Below are 22,159 nucleotides of genomic sequence, written 5' to 3' on the forward strand. Positions count from 1 at the left end.
AGAAGTAAGTAAGTGCATGTAAGATGATCCGTGCTTCGGAAGGCACGTTAAGCCGTTGGTCCCGGTTACTACTTACTGATGTAAGTAAGTAGTCGTTACATGAGCCATGTCAGGGGCGGCTCAATAGTAACCCTGACACCAGGGTTGATGAGGTTGGTACTTCACCTCACAACCCACACGAAAGAAGAAGAAGAAGTATGTAAGTAACTATAATGTTTTGAATGTTTAATTTTACAGTAAATATTTAATTATTAGGTTATTGAAATGGAATTTAAACAATTCCGAAGCAATTATTACCATCAAGGAAATTCCAAGATAATTAATTCTTAAGACATTCCATATTAGCAATTCTGTGTACATTCAATTCAAGATGTTGTATTCACAATGTCAAAGATTAAAACAGACTGATACTTAATTAAAATTATAATATTGTAGTGCTAATATTTGGACAACACCACAATGTTTAATATGAATTTGATTAATTTTAATATTTAATAGGCAGACCGTCTCTATATAAGTATTTCCTGTGCCATTATGTTTAACTTTAATTAAAACAATGCTTCATTATTTCTGAAAATATCTTGATAGATAATACCTCATACCCCTGGTCTATGCAGGGTGTTAGTGATATCGTAACGAAAATTTTGAGAGATGGTTCAAACCATGATTCTGAGTTGATATCAAGTAGAATTTCCATCGCAAAAAAAAAATCAAAAAATATCATGAATTTTGCGACGGAAAGTTTCACTTGATATTAACTGAGAATCATGGTCTGAATCATCCTTCTGAGTATTCGTCACGGTGTCACTAACACCCTGTATAAACCTACCACTGCTGGGCCTAGGCCTCCCCTCAATGATCCTGAAAGTTGGTTTTGAAAAGTGTTTTTGGGCTAGTAGCCCTAGACAATCTGGTAATTCAACCTACAATGTCCTAGTCAAAACATCGTACAGTATCACAAAGTAATTTCGACAGTGTCCACATCGGGAATTGAACCCGGACCTTCAGATCGTAAGCCCAACGCGATAACCATTAGACCACGGAGGCAAATCAGCTAATTAATCTAAGTTTGAAAAATAACAGACCGACAAGAATAACTTTCGCAGTTATAACATTAGTACTCGGAGAGTGCACATCAAGAAAGAAAACCCGCGGCTTTGACAAGTCATAATAATTCTATGCAGATACTGCGATGCTAGCGCCGCGTGGTGGCCAGGGGATTTCTTTTGTGGCGCCGACTCCACTTATAGGTATGGATACTAAAAGTGATAAAAAAATTACTCACGCGTGTAAAAGTAGCTGATCCACAGTCTGTTGTTGTCTCTCATTCAGGATACTCGCAAGGTGTCCTCCAAGCCTGACGCATTCAGCCTCCGCCTGCCTCCACGGTTTCTTAGCCTCCCTGAACGCTGATATGCAAAAATCCCCCGAAGACACCCATCCATAGTCACAATGCCCTACCAAATCGTCAATTTGCTTATCCATCCACCACGCCTTCAACCACATAGCTGAAGCATTCTTCTTCGCGTTTAAACTTATATTCAACCTCACAGAATTTTTGTCAGAAATTATCTGGACACTTCTCAAAGGATCACCAGGTTGGGAACAGTGTCTCCAATTCGAATCTCCATCCTGCAGCGTCAATTCCATTCCCTTGCATAAGACGTTGTCGTCTTCCAGCAATACGTTGGATATGTCGTTTTCCTTCGCTATCATTGGTCCCGTGCCCATCTGGAGGCGCAACGCGACGCGGTTGCCATAAGGCAGGTGGATTTCGTAAGAGCAGGTGAGTTTGACCGTTGGTCCGACTTCGAACGAGCCGTTCCTCTCCGCCAGTAAGACATGGTGGCAATGGTCTACTAGGCGGTAAGTCGCGGCGAACGTGGGCCGGCCATGGAGTTCTATCGTAGGATTCTTCATTCCAAACTGATAAAGGAACTTCCTATTTGGTAAGGGTACTTGTTCCAGCTTCCCGCAAAGGGTGGGGGTATTGGGGGCGAACCTGATGAAGCCAGACGCGCAGGGGACGTTTAGCTTGTGAAGGTCGACGAGGAGGGCATTTTTGGGTGACAGTGGTGGTAGCAGCAGGCGACACCCGTGGTGGGGGACGTGCCCCGAGTGGACGCGGCCCGCTCGCGCCGCTCGGAGTTTTATTGCACATTCTGCAACAAAAATAAATGAATTTTAATCGCTCCATCAGTGGTGTCGAAACTATTTATTGTTTTGGTATTTCTTCCGATATGGGACCGCTTCTACCGAAATGGAACTATTTCTCACGATTTTTCGAAATCTGTATTTCGAATAAGGAATTCCTCTGGATTTGTTTTATCGATTTTACATTTTTGAACAAACAACCATTAATTTTCGTCTACGATTCAAGGTTATTTCCCACGTACTCTGAAAAAAGAAGTTATTTCCGTAAGAACACTCTTTTGTCGTTGTTTTAGAAGATGCGCTCCATCTGTGCATCTGTTTTATTACTTACTCCATGGCATCACTAATATTTAGCTTGAACGTCTGTGGTATAAGTAATTAGCTAACCTCAACCTCAATCACTGTGCTTTGAGGTCTGTATTACTTTGAGTTTCACTCTCTATGTATATTTGATAGTTGGGTCTGATTATTCAGTCGCTTTGACTGAGGTTCTTGATTAATTTCTGTACAATTTGTATTCATAAAATTATCTTATTTTAGCTACTTTATCCCATATAAAATCCCGCTTGAGATACATACGGGGTTGGCTGAGCGAAAAGTCACACTTGTTGATTCCAGCAGAATAAAGCAATTCTCCGCTCCCCACCAGCAGCTGAGCTAGGTTTACCTCACCCCCCTCGATCTTACTTTTGTCTTCAATCAATGAGGTGAATTACCAACCCCGTCAACAATTTATAGGATTATTAACATAACATAACATAACAAATACTTTATTGCACAAACAGGAAAAAACAAAATACAAAACAAAAGAGAAATAGAATTAGTACAATAGGCGGCCTTATTGCTAAGTAGCAATCTCTTCCAGGCAACCTTTAAGTATAGGAGATATTGAATATTAAGGAATATAGCGGGATAGTGCAGCATGGGAATACTTGTGCACATGTCACCGTAAAATTGTAAATAACGTTAGATTATAATCTATCTCGCGAGATTGTGAACTGTCGAAAAATTGTGAAACGTAATATACTGCTTACAATTTAACGTATTATTATTCGTCAGATTATAATCTATCGAAGTAAAACTGTTAAATCACAATCTTACAATTGTCAAATTGTCAACTGTCCGACGGCTGTCCCTGATTGGTCGGCCTTACAGTAGACCGTTCTGTGTCCATAGAGTTAGGAATAAAACACAAGTGTCAGTCAAATAAAATAAATGCTCCTCAAGATTGTGAAATCAAGTACGTATTTATGAATTATTTAGTAAGTAATCAATAATTCTGACATCACATGGTAAGAACAAAATGTATCAAAATTAAAAAATCTGAAACGTATCATTCAGTATACTTTTCGTGTGTAAGATAAACATGCTGGCGGCATAGGGGTGGCCCAAGGGCCACCCCCGCCGCACCCTAACCTACTGTTATGCCTTATAAAAATTATGACAAAACACTATTATTTTAAAAAAGAATTATGGATATCTATTTATTAATCCCAAAAATAAGTTATACCTAACAAACCAGTATTCCTAGATGTTATTATGGGAAAGTAAAACTTTTATGCTAAAAAGCGTTATGCAAAAAGGATTATGATAATTAAAATTATGACAAAAACATTTATGCATTTTAAGAGAATCCCAAATTAACATTATGCTCACTCTAATAGTTTTGTAACTCTATGGTATAGCACGCGAGGTGCGTTTCGTATCACAATTTGACGGTTTCACTTCGATAAATTATAATCTACCGAAAAATAATACGTTAAATTGTAAGCAATATGATACGATTCATAATTATTCGACAGTTCACAATCTCGCGATAGATTATAATTTAACGTTATTTACAATTTTACGGTGACACATATAAAATTAAATACACTTTCGACTACATAAACTACATAATAATAATACACATAATTATAATTGTTATAATAAATAAATATCACTACTTAAACTACTACATATACTATGGAAGAAAAGGAGTAGATAGATTATGAAGATGAAGAGGAAATAGAGGTAAGGAAATGCGCCTTGACTTGCCGTTTAAAGGACTCCAATGACGAAGCTCTCCTAATGCTTTCAGGCAGAGAATTCCACAAACGGACAGCTTGCACCGTGAAAGACTTGGAGTAGAAAGTTGAGGAATGGGAAGGAATATTTAGAGACAGATTGTTGGATGAACGGAGGTTGCGCCGCCAAGGCTATTATTGAGCCGCCAAAGGCTATATAGACGTTACATGAATCATGCCAGGGGCCTTTAGCGGCTCAATAATAACCCTATCCTAATCCACCTCATAACCCACATGATAAGAGGAAGAAGACTACGCCCTGAGCCGAGGTTTGCGTCCAACTGGGCACCCTCAGGCCTGTTGCACCGAATATTTTGCACCGGATGAGAGCCCTTAGCGCTCCCGATTTGTCCGGTCATGTAGTGAATGCCATATGCAGCAAATCTACAATAAGTCACGGTAATAAAATAAAAAAAAACCCATTCCAAAGCACACCCCAGACACTTCATACAAAAATCCTCGTTTTACACAGGCACTACACATTGACGTTATCGTACGCGCATCTGTGTGTGTAACGCCTGACGCCCGTACGATTGAAGACTAAAGTAATACTGCGGGGGGGGGGGGGGGGGGGGGGGTGAGGTAAACCTAGCTCAGCCGCTGGTGGGGTCGGAGAGTTGTCGTTCAATACGTTAATATTATTCCTTATTTTATTTGGGCTTTTTTTAGTTGGGTGGAGAACATTATTCATACAAATATTTGCTGAAAGGTCGACGACAGTAGTCGATACTTCGCCCTTCTTGGTTCTAAGAATTATGAACGTTTCTTAGTAAAAGAAACGTGGAAATTCCAGGTTTGCTTGAATTTGAGTTAGCTTAGTACCCGGGCTTTGATATCGGTATGGATTTAAATATTTCTTGAATTGAATTGAATCTGCAGAAAGGAAATATTCTGATATCCCCGTCCTTATCGTTTTCGGTGGATTTCACAGGTAGTATTTTGATTCAAAAGTAGGGAATGCAATCTAAATTCGTAAATTCGAGATCCCGCGGGATTCGAAATATCAATCCCGCGAGATACCAAAATTTTAGGGATCTCGTTTAGTTCATAAAAAATGTAAAGTTAGGATGCCTGAAACTGATGAAAACTGCTTGTTTGTGATAATGAGGTTAGTTAAAACAAAATATTTTTTGAAAGAAATCAAAAGCCTTTATTCTCCAATATTACTAACTAAGTAATTAAGTTATCTTTGGAAATCAGCATAATCAAAACAAAAAGTATAACTCAGGGAGATTCGCCCAATCCCGTCAATCTCGAACGGGATCTCGTCATATTATTCTTCGGGATTGATCCCGAAAAAATTTACGAGGTCGGGATTGCAATCTCTAATTAAAAGATACTTTTGACATCAATGTACGTATCTACATAAACTCACGGTCGTAATCCCTAATGGTCTGGGCTGCAAGTACGTATACAAAAGAAAACACAAAGCAACTTCATACACTAAGTCCCAAATAACATACTAACATAACAAAGCATCATGCCTATATCTCCGAAGGGGTAGGCAGAGGTGCATAGTACATTTATGTACACCCACTCTTCGCCAGCTATGTTTAAGTCCCATGTAACAGCAAACGACCCATTAACCGGACAGAAATCTTTGACACCACGTGGTATCATAAGTCTATGATCAAGCACGAATTGGGACTTGAACCCATGAAATTACGAGGTCGCGGTCGCGGTTACGTAGTTTATTTAGTGGTCGGTCGGTTGGCTTAGGAATCAACAGTTTACGTAGAAATCAATACTACGTTGCTGACCGCTTTTACTGGCATTGACATTTGCGAAAAATCTACAATAAGTCATGGCTTGAGAAAGGTTGCTCAATCCTATGACAAGCCGCCATTGCTAACCCATTGATGACGTAAGTGTTACCATTAAATTGGTATCTCCAACATTCCAAAGACGTGTGAAATACTGAATAATGTATTTAATTACTATTACTGGTCACATATATAAAAATCATTAAAACTGTAAGTAAATCTTTTTCTAAAAGTTCAAAATTTCCTTGCAAAGTCAATATAAAAACATCGGTCGTGGGTAATTTATTTTTTACGAAATGGCAACTCAGTGTGGAATGACGACAGCTGGGCTAGCCTTGAAATGTTAGCTGTCATTTTTGAGCATACCTGGGGGGTTAAAAAAGTCACAATTCATCTAAAAATATTGCAATTTGACATTGCGTATATAAAAGTAAGTGCGCAATGCTAACAAATGCAAATAGCCACTAAAATAGGTGAATTGCTTCGATGTGGCCCTTTTAACCCCCAGCACTATATCTACTCTATCTACCTAGACAAGTCATCAATATCGCTTGTTCACGACTTCATTACATTATCAGGATGCCTGAGAACGACGTAACATGAAGACATAAATGTATAATTGCAATGGAGGTGCTGTGAGCGGGCAATTTTGCGCTCCACTGCGCTCAGTTGCACTTTGTTGCGCTTATGCCCCGTCGTAGCGCTTTAGAGGTTTCCCTCAGACAATGGTGGGGAATAAAGAGAGGCTTACAACGCGATATTAGACAAGAATTTATATTGGATTAGTATAAGTAAAACGGAACCCGTTATGCTGCTGTGCCTTCCCGGGTGTCGTGTTCGGTGCCGGTCGTCTTTTAAGGAATCTTTTACCCAAACTATGTAAATCAATTCCTGTGTTAACGACGGCCTCCTTGGTCGTCCCAACTTTTGTTCTTTTTTAAATATATTGTCATATTCCTCAAGTTCTCTTGTTTTTAAATGTCAGTTTTTTTGGTTCTAATAGATCAGCTTACAATGTTTTGGCTTTCTTGATATTTTTCACTGTATGGACTCTCGACATCATGAAAATTAAAATTCCCCAGCGGGTGCCTAGCTTTCAGCACTCGGCACTACTCTTCAACTTATTCTATCAGACAATAGGTACCCCGAGCCGAAGTTTGAACTCACATTTCGAGGGTTCAAAAATAAAAAAGGAGGTAGTAACTCTCTGATCTGACTTATGTAACGACTACGTGCGGTCACGAGTACTAATATGTATTCACTTTGAAACCATGTCATATTAACTTTTCTCACATATTAAACCGTAAGTCTCATTAAATGTCAAATATGATAGTGCGACAGGGTTCTAAAGTGGGTACATGAAATTGCTCAAGACTGTACTTACATCAGCAAGAATTTATTAAATTATAAAACTTTGTTATTTGTTATTTTTTCAGATTTATATTACGTAGGGTTACTAACGTAGTGATTAAGTAAAAAGCAAATTTTCTCAAGCTGAAGTGTTCTTTTTCTCAAGTGAGTTACAGACATGACACCTGTCTAATAACATGAACTCATCAAACACAAACCCGTCATTGAAAACCGCATCAAAATCGGATCATTAGTTTAGAAGATAAGTGGTAACATTACTTTGCACAAACGCACACACAAACATCTCTCACCCTAAACGCATATACCTGCTCCGTTCCGTCGTGGGTAATATAAAAAGCAAATTTTTTAAGCTTGTTTCTACCGGACCATGCGATTCTGAGAATATAAAACTTATGAACTGATTGACGAAACAGTGAATCCTCTACGAATAAATGATTGATTGATAGTAACTGGGACCAGCGGCTTAAAAAACATGCCTTCGGAAGCACGAATGAAAGAGGAATAGTAATAGTTTAAAAATTAAAGAATACCCAACAGAGCCAGGCTTATATGGTGACCTAATAGTTCGTACAAACGACGGGACATAACCGCTAAGAATCGCTGGAGGGGAAAATTACCTTTCTTAATAGGTTAATTGCAATTATCTTGAGGCTGAAGTTGAAGTCTTCTTGTTGAAGCAAAATTCAAAGGGACCATTACATTTTTCCATTTTTTTGTTTGTGATACATTATGAGTACTTAAGTATATAACGTAACAGGTTGGCATAGTATGGGGTTACATGAGGAGTTATGAAAGGCAAATAACGAAGAAAGGTCTGTCATTATCTGTCAATCTCCTTCATTTATCATCATCATGAAGATTTGACAGGTCCGGTTTTTTTACAGAAGCGACTGCCTGTCTGACCATCCAACCCGCGAAGCAAAACCAGCCCAATACAGGTCACGTCACATACCTCCGAAAATGTGGGTTTCCTTAAGATGTTTTCCTTCATCGCTGAACACGTGATAAATTTATGATCCAAACATGAATTCGAAAACAAATTCGACAATCATTGGTTTAGGCCTGTGCTGGATTCGAACTTGCGACCTCAAAGTGAGAGCCAAGCGTTCTACCAACTGGGCTACCACGGCTTTTTCCTTCATCCACCTTACAACCCACACGATAGAAGAAGAATCAAACTAAAAACAAGTTCAATTCGTTACAATCAACACTACTGATAAAAAAAAATCCCCTATTCGTCTGTAAAGGTGACATGAACCCTCAACAAACACTGCAGCCAACAAAGCTATTGTACTCATTTCTAGACTTTCTAGTGTTTATTCTGATTTCTTTTGTAGACAATAAAGAGTATTGGTTTGTATTGTGCACTTATGAACTAAGTCTTTTCGAAATGAAATAGAAATTGAACACAAATATTTTCCTTTTCTTCAATACCATGGGTTCATAATCATTGGCTTTGAAGACATAGTACAGTCATGAGCAAAATCATGTACCCACTTTAGGACCCTGTCGCACTATCATATTTGACATTTAATTAGACTTACGGTTTAATTTGTCAAAAAAGTTAATGTGACATGGTTTCAAAGTGTATACATATTAGTACTCGTGACCGTACATCTGACGACAAAGGAGATCATCGGCTCTCCATACTTTGGCCGGCCCAAATTTGAAAGTGCCGGCCAGAGAAAAAAAATGTGTCGAACCTTTCGAGTAGATTGCTCTGAACATTTTTTACTATGACACCAAACGTGTATGACCATTAGTTTGGCTTTAATTGGATTTTAAAAATCACGATTTTTCATACATTTTGTAAAAAAAAATATTATGGCCGTTTGGAAAAAAAGGAATACAGGCGTATTACAAAGGACCGTTAGAACATTTATTAGTATGGCGCCAAACTTCTATGACCATTATTTTGACGTTTATTGGACTTTCCGTTTTGATTAATATGTTAAAATGCCGACAATCGAAAAGAATACGTCGAATCTGTCTAATAGTTGCTTCTCAATATTTTTAATAAGACACCAAACATCTATGACCATTATTTTGACTTTTATTGGAATTTACGTTTTAGTTCAAATGTGAAAAGTGCCGACCAGCAAAAATACCATATAGAGAGTATCGAGTAGATGCCTATTAACATTTTTTTCTATAGCACCAAACGTGTACGATCATTAGTTTGGCTTTTATTTTAGTTTAAAAATCTTGATTTCTTATTTATTTTGTTTAAAAATAAAGTGCTTTGGGCAAAAATTGCGATACGGCGGATTACAAAGGACCTTTAATACAACTTTGAACATTTATTAATCTGGCGTAAAACATTTTTGACCATTATTTTGACTTTGGCTTTTATTGGACTTTTTAAAAATCTTTATTTTTTTATACATTTTAACAATGCAACAAGCAAAGCTTTCCCAATGACTAGTTATTAGTCAGATAAATACTTTGTGTTTTTGTTTTGTGTGTTGTTAGGTGAACTTCTATATTAATACTATCTAATCTTAGATATGACGTTGGCTGTAGTTTTTGCATTCCATTCAACGTTACGGCCTAAGTTTAGATTGAATTATTATGACCGTAGATGGTTACCACCCTCCAAAGATAAGCTTGCCATCTAGTGACGAAACTCGTATTTTGGTATGACGTCTGAAGTAGCTGTTAGGGAAGACAGGAGTCGGGCAGTTGTATTTTTCATGTATGCCGATCACAATGTCCTGGTGCTACTCGGCCAATAACGTAGTACCTCTATCACCCCACTGTATTTTCCTTGTATACACACTTTTCTTAAAAAAAAAGTAGCTTCTAAAGCGTAAACGCAAACCTATTTTTAATTTGTAAAAATGTGTCAAAAAGACGACTATATTACGCCTTTAGCAAGATAGTTCCATTATCACCAGATAAAAGTTTTTGTCGCCAAAGTGTAGGTATCTATGAAAACACCAGATTTTAGAAAAATCGAATTAAGTTCAAAATAGTGGTCATAGACGTTTAATTCCATTTAAATAACGCGCCTGTTATGTTTTATTTTTTTACAAAATGAATTAAAAATCAAGATTTTTTTTAAATCCAACAAAAGCCAAGCTAATGGTCATACACGTTTTTGTCATAGTGAATAATGTTTACATGTATCTTCTCGATAGGTTTGACATGTGTTTTTTGCTGACCGGCACTTTTCACACAGAAACTATAACGTAAAGTCCAACAAAAGTCAAAATAATGGTCATAGACGTTTGGTGCCCTAATAATAAATGGTCAAACGGATAAGTTATAACGGAGTATACCAATATTGTTTCTTGGCCGGCACTTCATATTTTCACCAAAAATGTATGAAAATTCATGTTTTTTTAATTCGAATAAAACCGAAAATATTGACCCTACAGCTTTGGTGCCATAGTAATAAATGCTCAGACGGATAAGTTCTAAGGATATATACCATTATTGTTACTTGGCCGGCACTTTACATTTTGACCAAAAATATATGAAAAATACAGTTTTTCTAATTCGAATAAAACCGAAGATATTGACCCTACAGCTTTGGTGCCATAGTAATAAATGCTGAGATGGATAAGATCTAACGGAATATAGCAAAATTATTTTTTGGCCGGCACTTTGACTTCTGGGCCGAAATCCGATGATCTCCTTTGTGTCCCTGATTTTTTGATTATGTTTTTTTAAGAACGTCTAGGGCCCTGTGCCGGACTTTTTCTTGCAGCTACTTTTTCTCGGCTTGTGAGAAGCTGTAGCAGCGGAAAGAAGCAGGTAGGGTTATTAGCAGTAATGTGCTGAGCAAAACATAACTATACGGAGTACTAAAATACACAAGGTGTTAGTGACATCGTAACGAATACTGAGGGGGACGATTCAGACCATGATTCTGAGTTAATATCAAGTGGAATTTTCCGTCGAAAATTCATGTTTTTTTTTAGTTTATTTAAATTAATGGAATTCCATAGTCTCTGCTTATCCCGGTGGGAAATAGGCGTGTGTTTATGTATGTAAGTATGTTATTTAAATTATTTTAAATTCTCTACTTTTGCGATAGAAAATTCCACTTGATATCAACTTAAAATCACGGCCTGAATCAACTCTCAAAGTTTTCGTTACGATGTCACTAACACCCTGAATGCTCACCTTCGAAATTTAACGTGAAACGGTTTTGTAGATTAAATATTGTTATTCAGTGAAGTAATTCTGTCGCTTTTATCCATAGCTCACATGAATAATTCATCTTAGTCATCTCATAAGCTCATAACACACAAGGAATTCATAATACGATGCTTTTTGTTACTCCTACGTAATATTGTTAACCTAATTGTGAGTAACTTCTAACGTATTTTGTTGGAATGCTAATTTAAATGCGACAATCAACATTGGAGCAGCGCGGTAGAGTATGATTCATAACCCGTCCGGTTGTTTGAGGAAAAGCCTGTCCTCAGCAGTGGAAGGTATAGGTTTTTAATGTCATTTTAATTTGAATAAATTGTGTTAGGTTACCCGCAGGGCTAGCATGCGTAACGCCATAAAATTATCGATCGATTCAATATTTTTTTTCATGCGTGTCACGTAATTTTGTTCGCATTTTGACAGAACGACATGACTTATTGGGGTTCACATATTAATTAGCGATAAGTCAGATTGTCCGCTTATGATACGCCTGATGCACATATGCATGTGCCTAGTGCATCAGGCGGGCCTGGCAAATATTTAAATTAAATTTTGTTTTGTTTTGTTTTGTCACTACTAACAAATATGGGCATCTGTCTGAAATATTTTTTTTTTATTAGCACCAATCGACAAAACAATAATATAATAATAGTATTTTATGCAACAGTTGTATAAGAAGGGTCAAAAAATGCGAGTGGCGTGAGTTGCGATGTGAGCCTTGGCGAACATCGCAATAAGAGACGCCACGAGCATTTTTTGACCTAGTTATACAACGTTGCATACAATACTTTTTCTACGACGACGTAATTTTAAATGAAACAAACGAAACACAAAAAATTTCCAATTTATTTTCCAACGCGCGGGAAAATGGCGGCAAATGTATACTTTTTTTTTATAGTATATCTATGGCACCAAACAAAGTAAAGGTGCCAGTTTCCAGGTCAAAAAAAAAAAAACAACAACAATGCTTTTTTGGCGACATTATAGTACAGTTACACTTTGTAAACAATGCTTTTATAGGCCATAGAGCGTACAGTTTTTCAAAGAGTTTAATTATGTATGTACTTATATTAGACTTTTTGGTTATTTAAATGCCAGATTAAAGTAGAGGAGTAGAAAATAGTATTTTATGCAACAGTTGTATAAGAAGGGTCAAAAAATGCGAGTGGCGTGAGTTGCGACGTGAGCCTTGGCGAACATCGCAATAAGAGACGCCACGAGCATTTTTTGACCTAGTTATACAACGTTGCATACAATACTTTTTCTACGACGACGTAATTTTAAACGAAACACAAAAATTTTCCAATTTATTTTCCAACGCGCGGGAAAATGGCGGCAAATGTATACTTTTTTTTTATAGTATATCTATGGCACCAAACAAAGTAAAGGTGCCAGTTTCCAGGTCAAAAAAAAAAAACAACAACAATGCTTTTTTGGCGACATTATAGTACAGTTACACTTTGTAAACAATGCTTTTATAGGCCATAGAGCGTACACTTTTTCAAAGAGTTTAATTATGTATGTACTTATATTAGACTTTTTGGTTATTTAAATGCCAGATTAAAGTAGAGGAGTAGAAAAACATAATTATATCATCAGAATCGATAAAATGACCGTGTACAAATTTTATCACGTTGCGTGTGTTAGCCCTACTAAATAGTAGTGGTGTGACTGGATTGTAGTAATAAGTGGAATTCCATGATCTCTGCCTACCCTAACTGTTACCTAAATATTGGTATCGAGAGTGAACCTACACTCCTCAAATTTTGGCACGAAATAATAAACAAACGGACATACTTACTAACATAAAAACATGTAAACGTACTTTAAAGAATTTATACTTGGGTTCTAAAGATGTAACGTAATGTTATGATATTATTGTAACGAGCGAGCAATTTTCATTCGCTTCTCGCATAAGCCTTATTCAGGCTTTTAGATAAGCGTCTTATACTGTGTAAATAAATAATTTGTAAAGTGTTTTGAACAAAAAAAAAATTAGGTTACAAGGCCAGTAAATATATACTAGCATAGCATATAGCATACTCCAATATGATACAACATACACGATAATTTGTCAATATTGACGGGGTAGTGGGAATGGCTACAAACAATAAGGAATGGTAGGGGTTCCGCCGATATTAGTGCTCTGTTCATCATCCATCATATTGTAGAGGGGTCAGTAGGCTCTGCACGGAAACCGAACCGCGCGCGACGCGAATTATATCGAGACCTTCGACCAATAGCCGTTTGACGTTCATCTACGTAGATAGCATTCGTGTCGTTTATTGGTCGACGCTTTTAATATAATTCGCGCCGCGGTAGAAGCGGTGAAGGGAAACATCGTGAGGAAACCCACATTCCCGAGAAATAGATCTTCGGAGGTATGTGACGTAACCTGTATTGGGCTGGTTTTCCCTTCGCGGGTTGAAAGATCAGACAGGCAGTCGCTTTTGCAAAAAAACGTACCCGTAAATCTTCAGGTTAGGTAAGCGGACCCTGTGAATAACGGAATAATGATAGAGAGATGATAGACTTTCGTAAAAGTTGACATAACCTTGTAACCTACATTTTGGACAAAAGTACTATTTGGAAGTAGTCCAAACTACACTCATGAAAAATTCGTATCGTAGTCTATTGTTACTACAATCGTGTAATATGTTACAATAACTAAGGATAATGGACCATTTCACATGCTATTGTTACTTAGTGAGAACCCTAAACACTTGACAAATTGTCCAGCCAAATATTGGAAAGCAAATGTTTGGTAAAGAGGCAAATATTGAGAGTTATTGAGGACGGAAGAGGCAAGTAAAAACATCATAGCTACAAGGAAATAGAAAGACCAAGAAGAGCTTAAGTACATGGAACAGATTCAAGAGAAACCCTCTCCGCCGTGTCTTATAAGGAATAGAAAGAATTGGCCTTTAATAGACAAGAATGGAGAATAATTAAAACACATGATAACGGGTTCTTAACGCGTTTAAAGCAGGGATATGAGACTCCCGATATTTCGACACTGTTGCAAGTGCCATGATCATTATTATGATAATAACCGCGTAAACTTAAAACAATGTATAAGAATGGAGAATGCTACATCGACAAGAGCGTGGCTCTTAAATTAGTGATGGTGAAATGTTTGTAAGAAATGTCGCAATACCTATATTTTTTGTAGAGAGATAATAATGGTAGCTCAGTTGAAAGAACGCTTGACTCTCACTGAGAGCTCGCAGGATCGAATCCCAGCACGGGTCTAAACCAATGATTTTCAAATTCGAATTCATTTTGGTATCATAAATTATGACGTGTTAACATGTGTTAACAACCCACATACTGGCGATGGACGTATTCCACGCAGAGCACCAAAGTTTAGATCACCAATTCTTAGATCTCCAAACCTATTCCACATAGAGCACCAACGGATCAGTGGCTACTAGTGTTGGGTACTTGATTAAATGAAATATATCGATAAAATCACTAGAGAGTTTATTAATTAATCATAAGCATCATTTTAATACTAGCACAAATCAGACAAGTTGATGTCCAATTTTTTTTTAAACGTCGCCTAGACAAAAAAGTTCTGTGACTGAAATAATTTAAGGTTGACTTCGCAATATTATTTAAAAACATAAATCCTATTATCATAATAAACGTTCTAATGATTTTATCGATATCTTTCATTTAATAAAATACACCCCTAGCTACAACACTAGTAGCTACTTGTCCGTTGGTGCTCTGCGTGGAATAGTTTTGGTGATCCAAGAATTGGTGATCTAAGCTATGGTGCTCTGCGTGGTATAAGTCTGGCGATGAGTATGTGTGTCTATTGTACACCTCTGCCTACCCCTTTGGGAACACGAGTGCGATGCTGTGTTATGATATAAACGATTTTTCCATCCTGACTGTGCAGCAACGTCAGCACCTCTCTTAATCCGACGAAAAACACCACAAAGCTTTCAAAATAATTCAGCGCGAAAATTACTTATTTTCGTACACAATGGGAAATGGATAGAGGCTCTGCATCAGGCTTTTATGTGCTTTAATGGTCCACTGTTTTGATGATTTGTTGAATTTATGAACGGTCTTAATGTTTTTATGTTTTTCAAGCGCAAAATGAATTTTCTTAAGGAAGAAACAAAATGAAGTTAAATGTAGTGTAAGGAATTGGTAAGAGATTTTCTGGCATGTTCCAATTTTACTTTGTTTTCTTAAAAATACTAATATCACAACTTGAAAAGCCTATTAAGATTTCTCTGCAGGGCACAGGCTTCCCTGCAATCAACCGGAGGGGGTATGGAGCATACTCCATGCTTATTTTATTTTGAGTTATACCTATCGAAAAGAAAAGGGATGAGCGACATGTTAATGTATATTACATCATCATCATCAATTTAAGAGCCACGCTCTTGTCGGTGCAGCATTTTCCATGCTACTTTTTTAGGGAAAAATAGGGCAGTGGTTTCCCTCTTGCCTTCCGCCCCAGAGTAGTCTATTACAAAGCCATACTAGGACTCCTGTCCTCCGCCTCTGAATAGTACTGACAGTTGCTGCTGCCCTCTGTCAGGTTCCAGGTTACAGTATATATACATACATTACACATTATTACATATATTATATTCTTTTTTATGTTACATTATATAAAAGGGTTTTGTGGCGCGCCTTAGGAGAGGCCTATGTCCAGCAGTGGACTGCAATGGGCTGAAGATGGTGATATATTATAGGTATTCCAATATTTATATTTTTTTTATGTTAGAATGCACTAACCCGCTACTAAAATTATACTTATTTGTACAAAATTTTCCTGTACCCAAAGGTTGCCTGGAAGAAATTGCTACATGAGAGTCCGACTTTTGTGCCTTTCCATTGTGCTCAAGTATTTTATCTATCCACATATCTATCTATCTATCGCTACTTTGTACCCTGTTTGACTATAGGAGAACCAAAAGTTTATCAAAATACTTAATTACATCTTATAAAAAAATATATTGCTTGAATGTAACTTGAGAATTTCTTACTTCGGCCGTCTTCTAAGAAATATGGTTGCTCAGTTTAAAGGTTCGTGCTCACTATACCGTATCATACCAGGACCGTATCCCAGTTCAGGCAAAAAAATATTCTTTGTAGGAATTTCTATGGCGCAACACCCTCTAAACCATTCAGGCACCAACACCGTAACGTGCCATGCACGGACCGCCCAGAATTCCCGATACATACGGGGATAGAACGGGATCTTCTATCGTGTGAGTTGTGAGATGGAGTAGCAACCTCATCAACCCTGGCGTCAGGGTTATTATTCAGCCACCAAAGGCCCCTGACACGGCTCACGTAACGACCACTTACATACATCAGTAAGTAGTAACCGGGACCAACGGCTTAACGTGCCATCCGAAGCACGGATCATCTTTCGGACAATCAGGTGATCAGCCTGCAATGTGCTAACCAAACTAGGGAACACAAAGTAATTTTTGTAATATGTCCCACCGGGAATCGAACCTAGGACCTCCGGATCGTGAGCCCAACGCTCAACCACTGGAGTACGGAGGTCGTTAAGAACGGGGTTGCCCCGTTGCAGTGGGCATAGTAGCGTCCAGCACGTGCCAGTCCGTGCCTAACACCGTCCTAACGCGGTCCTAACACGGTCCTATTATGATACGGTGTAGTGGGCGCAAGCCTTTAGTCATAATTTATATACATTTAAGTCGATACCCGAAACTCCGCGGCGGAGTGACATTGAAATATACTGGTAAATGTTAGCTGGTCCACTTTCAAAATGATTTATTGCTGTTCAGCTTCCTTCCTTTAGTTTGACGATACTCATAAAACACGCCGAGGAGTCTTGTAAAGGAAAAAGAGACTTTAATACTCAAAAAATACAATACACAATTTCTAAATCGCACAAACACAAGATAAATAACAATTAAAGTTAATACTGAAGAAGAGAAAGAGGAGCTCGGTGGCGCAGCGGTAAACGCGCTCGGTCTGCGATTGTTGAAGTTACGCAACTTTCGCAAAGGCCGGTCATAGGATGGGTGACCACAAAAAAGAAAAAGTTTTTGTGGTCACCCGCGTGATGGTTTAAGACCCGATCTCCCTATCTATCCATAGGGAAGGCCCGTGCCCCAGCAGTGGGGAGGTTAATGGGCTGGTGATGATGATGATTAAAGAAGTACAATAGGCGGTCTACTTGCTAATTGAAATTGCATCCAGGCAACCTTAGGGTGAAAGAAGCTGTAATAAATATAATAATAATTAGAGCGGTACAACAAATACATGAACACATACATAACCCTATATTATTTATACAGGGTGTTGGTGACATCGTAACGAAAACTTTAGGGGTGATTTAGGTCATGATTCTGAGTTGATATCAAGTGGAACTCCGTCGAAAAAGTATGGAACGGAAAATTCTTCAAAAAAATACTAAATTTTTTATGAATTTGCGACAGTAAATTCTACTTGATATCAGCCCAGAATCAAGGTCTAAATCGCCCTCAGTATTCGTTACGGTGTCACTAACTTGTATGGCTACGTGTACGAGAATTTGTACTGGGTGTATGTGACATCGTGACGAATACTGCGAGGGATGATTCAGCTCATTATTCTGAGTTAATATCAAGTGGGATTTTCCATGAATTGATACTAATTAAAAAAAAACACAAAAAAAAACATTAAATTTGCGACGGAAATTTCCACTTTTAACTCGGAATCATGGTCTGAATCATCCCCCTTATTATTTGTTATGATATCACTAACACCCAGTATACATATTATTATAAAAAATAGGTATGTTCATATAGGTATTATAATAATTGCTATAAGGTCATATCGGCTCGTCAAAAAAAACCTCTAATTTCCAACGACCTCTATTCCGATCCATTGCGTGTTATATAAACAACCTCGGCACTTTATTCCTCGTTACGTATATATTTAATATGCAAGTTTGCACAGTAATTTATCACTCAAGTAATTTTCTTTGAATATTTTAATAGCTACAGAAATAATGTAAATAATTTGAATATAGGAACTGACAAGATTGCGAATGCGCCGAGCTGTAGGTTATAAAATTCCATTAAACGAATGTGTACTTGAACAAAGAAGTCTATGATCAATTTTGTTTTGTCGATGACGGCTTTTTTTGGCGGGAACGGAAACGGGACGGTTGCATTCTTCATTGAATAATCTAAATAATCAAAACGAAGTGGTCTTTTGTGGTTAATGATCGCATTATGTTAGTCGGAAAACATTCGCGATAGTGTTATTATATCGGAATATTCAATAAACAAAGTGTACCTATCTATTTTCGCTTCGTGCCAACAAGCCGCTTTATAACTCGAAAGTGTATGCGGACTTTTGAGTTAATTCGCTCGGGATTCGAATTAGGAGTCTGCTCCGAGGGTGAGGGCTTAAGTTTCATCATTCATCGTCATCACCTTTCATCATTTCATTAATCATCATCAAGAAAAAAATACATAAGAATTGGCTGTATGGGCATAGTTCCCTTTGCCTTGCCCTTCGGGGAAAACCAAAACAAAAAAAGACTTTTACCTTTTTCCCGGAATGGTGAAAGGATTGTAAGTGGTGTAGTTAAAAAAAAAATAGTCAAGTTTTATTCCCATCCCACAACTTTTGAACCAACAAGACACCTGGGGGATTAAAAAAGCCACATAGAAGCAACTCAACTAAAAAAGCAATATTGCAATTTGACATTTGCGCATATAAAAATAAGTGCGCAATGTCATTAAATGTCCGAATTTCCGGCCTATAGTCTTACTATCTACTATCCTGGGGGGAGCCTGGAGTTCTGTACTACAAGCTAACGCTTCTCACAGACCCCAGTCTCACCAACAACTATATTTTAATCTTATTTTATTGTTTATTACGAATTATCGTATTGATGAGAGAGTACTTAATAAACATATTTTTTTTATCTCACTTAGGACTGATTTAGATAAACATCTGAACGCATTCTAGGTACATTATATGCTTCATTACTAGACTGGGAATAGGAAATCAAACTGACGTACGTAATAAAGTATTGACCTGAATTAATTCCCAAGAATATGGTTATACAATGAGTAATCCAACGATTCATAGAAACAGTCCTATAACCCACCCATGTTGAAATGTTCCTAGAACTAGTTAAGCAACGTCTGCAATATATATGTTTAGTTTCATGCTGTTTGTACGTCAATGAACTACGTACTCGTATAAGGCGTTGGTGACACCGTAATGAAAAAAAAAAAGTTTACAGACTGTGACATCCTAACGAATACTGAGGATGGTGTTTCAGACTATGATACTGAGTTAATATCAAGTCGAATTTTCCGTCGCAAAATTCATGTTTTTTTTTTAATATTTATAGAATCATATTTTTTTATTTATTTTCAATTTCAATACTTTTACGATGGAAAATTAAAATTGATATTAACTCAGAATCATGTTCTTCATCCCTCAAAGTTTTCGTTACGATGTCACGAACACCCCATGGAATTGGAAATAATTTAAAAAACAAACAAAAGAAACATGGATTTTGCAATGGAAAATTCCACTTGATGTCAACTCAGAATCATGTTCTGCATCACCAACAAAGTTTTCGTTACGGTGTGACTTGCACACACATTGAACTTTTACATAAGCATGCATTGAATCTGTCAGGGGAATACTATGTACATCACGCAATTATATGTAAAAAAATAGAGTTGGTTCTTGGCTGAGTTTGGTTAGGGACCCAGAATTACGGGGTAACGTAGAACCTTTGCCTAGGGATTCGGGTGAAGACGTCAACGGTTGCAGAGGCGGAGATGGAAGCCGTCTGTACGGCAATGCGGGAAGGAAGAGGCGAGTCACAGGGACTGGAACCTGACAGAGGGCAGCAGTAACTGTCAGTACTATTCAGAGTTAGAGGAGAAAAGTCCTAGTACGGCTTTAAAATAGACTACTCTGGGCGCCATCCCACTCGCGTCAGACGGAATACTGCGGGGCGGAAGGCAAGAGGGCCACTGCCGTATTTTTCCCTAAAAAAGTAGCGTGGAGAATGCTACACCGACAAGAGCGTGGCTCTTAAACTAGTAATATAAACTACAGTTGGTACTGTCGTAGACAACGCAAATACTGATTCAATTACATTTTTTAATAGTAGAACCTTCAAAAGATTGAATTGGCGTTGGAAATCAGTTACCTATACGTATACTATCGACAGCGCTACTAATAGTATCGATACTATTGTTGTTTTTAAAACTATCGATATACTATCTATAGTGGCCTATCAATAGGCAACACTACTCCAGTCTCTGTATCCAATTCTCATCCACAAACATGTGTATAGTTTCCACAAAGCCTCCAACAAGTCTCCAACTTGAGATAAAGCAAGTTATCTTCACAAATCTTCACCTAACTTTTCTTTTGTTACCCTATTAACGACTTTTTCTTGTTTACCTCATTTCTTTTCTGTACAGTTAAGAGAAATGAACAGCTTTTGAGATAAAGAATATAATATCAATCTAGTGAGTATTAAGAGTTCAATGAGTTCATGAGATTAATTTAATAATACTTAAGTTCCGGGACTCTATAGTCCCGGGATGTGGAAAGAACTTTATAAATAATAATTGTAAGTATAATTAATGCAAATGTATTGGTATTAAAATTGTTTATAAGATTTTTTAGATAGATTATTTTTGCATGCTATATAGATTATAAGCTAAACATGCTAAATGCGGCTTTATAGTTAACATCTCTTGTAAAACCCTATTTTATGTGATATCAATAAAAAAATACAGGGTGTTAGTGGCACAGTAACCAATACTGAGGGGGATGATTCTGAGTTAATATCAAGTGGAATTTTCGGTCGCAAAAGTGTGGAACTGAAAAGAATTTGAAAAAATCTCTAAATATTTCTTGAATTTTTCCGGAAAATCCACTTGATATCAACTCAGAATCATGGTCTGAATAAAACCTCTCAGTATTCGTTATGGTGCCACCAATACTCGTACTATACACCTCTGCTTACCTCTTCCGGGGTGATTCTAAGTTTAATAATAAGAATAATATCTAAGTTTTGTGTTATGTTTTAAATCAACAGGGGAAATTTAACAAAATGTGAACAGGAAATATCCTGTTGTTTGTAGAGTTACATTTATTTCATATCAACATAACTTAGACCCGTCCTTTTCGAGTATTATTCTTCTATTATCTTCTAACCTAACCTAACATAACAATAGGGACATTTGAGTGTAATGGGCAGAGTGGATACCGCGTTTTAGACTCTCTGAATAGAATTTGTCGGTGTATAGTATAGTAGTGGAGGTGTCTAGTATATCCTCGCCTTATATTAAAAAACACACTATGATTATAATGGGACATTTATTTTATTTAGAATTAGAACATAAAAGTAGTTCCCATGATCTCTTTAGATGGAGCTTAAACATCTACGTTACTGAGCCATTACCAATATGCCAAAAACTACATACATACATAAACTCTCGCCTATTTCCCACCGGGGTAAGCAGAGACTATAGAATTTCATTTGCTTCGATCCTGACACACTTCTCTTGCTTCCTCCACATTCATCAATCGCTTCATACACGCACGCCGGTTCAGAGTAGATCGTATTAAACCTTTTCTAAGGACATCTTCAATTTGGTCATC

General features: G+C 37.3%; 2 protein-coding genes across 2 annotated transcripts in view; one reads left to right on the forward strand and one right to left on the reverse strand.

Moving 5' to 3' along the window:
- The window catches only part of LOC126372447 (N-acetylneuraminate 9-O-acetyltransferase), a 397,639-nt gene that overhangs the window by 157,812 nt on the left and 217,668 nt on the right, over window positions 1-22,159 (forward strand). The gene's annotated exons all lie outside the window — the stretch shown is intronic.
- The window catches only part of LOC126372647 (uncharacterized), a 302,389-nt gene that overhangs the window by 136,360 nt on the left and 143,870 nt on the right, over window positions 1-22,159 (reverse strand). Inside the window, exon 5 of the mRNA XM_050018495.1 lies at window positions 1,286-2,162. Coding sequence (XP_049874452.1) covers window positions 1,286-2,162 — 877 coding nt within the window. The remainder of the gene's footprint in view (window positions 1-1,285; window positions 2,163-22,159) is intronic.

Source organism: Pectinophora gossypiella, chromosome 14 (genome assembly GCF_024362695.1).
Source record: "Pectinophora gossypiella chromosome 14, ilPecGoss1.1, whole genome shotgun sequence".
Taxonomy (NCBI): Eukaryota; Metazoa; Arthropoda; class Insecta; order Lepidoptera; family Gelechiidae; genus Pectinophora; species Pectinophora gossypiella.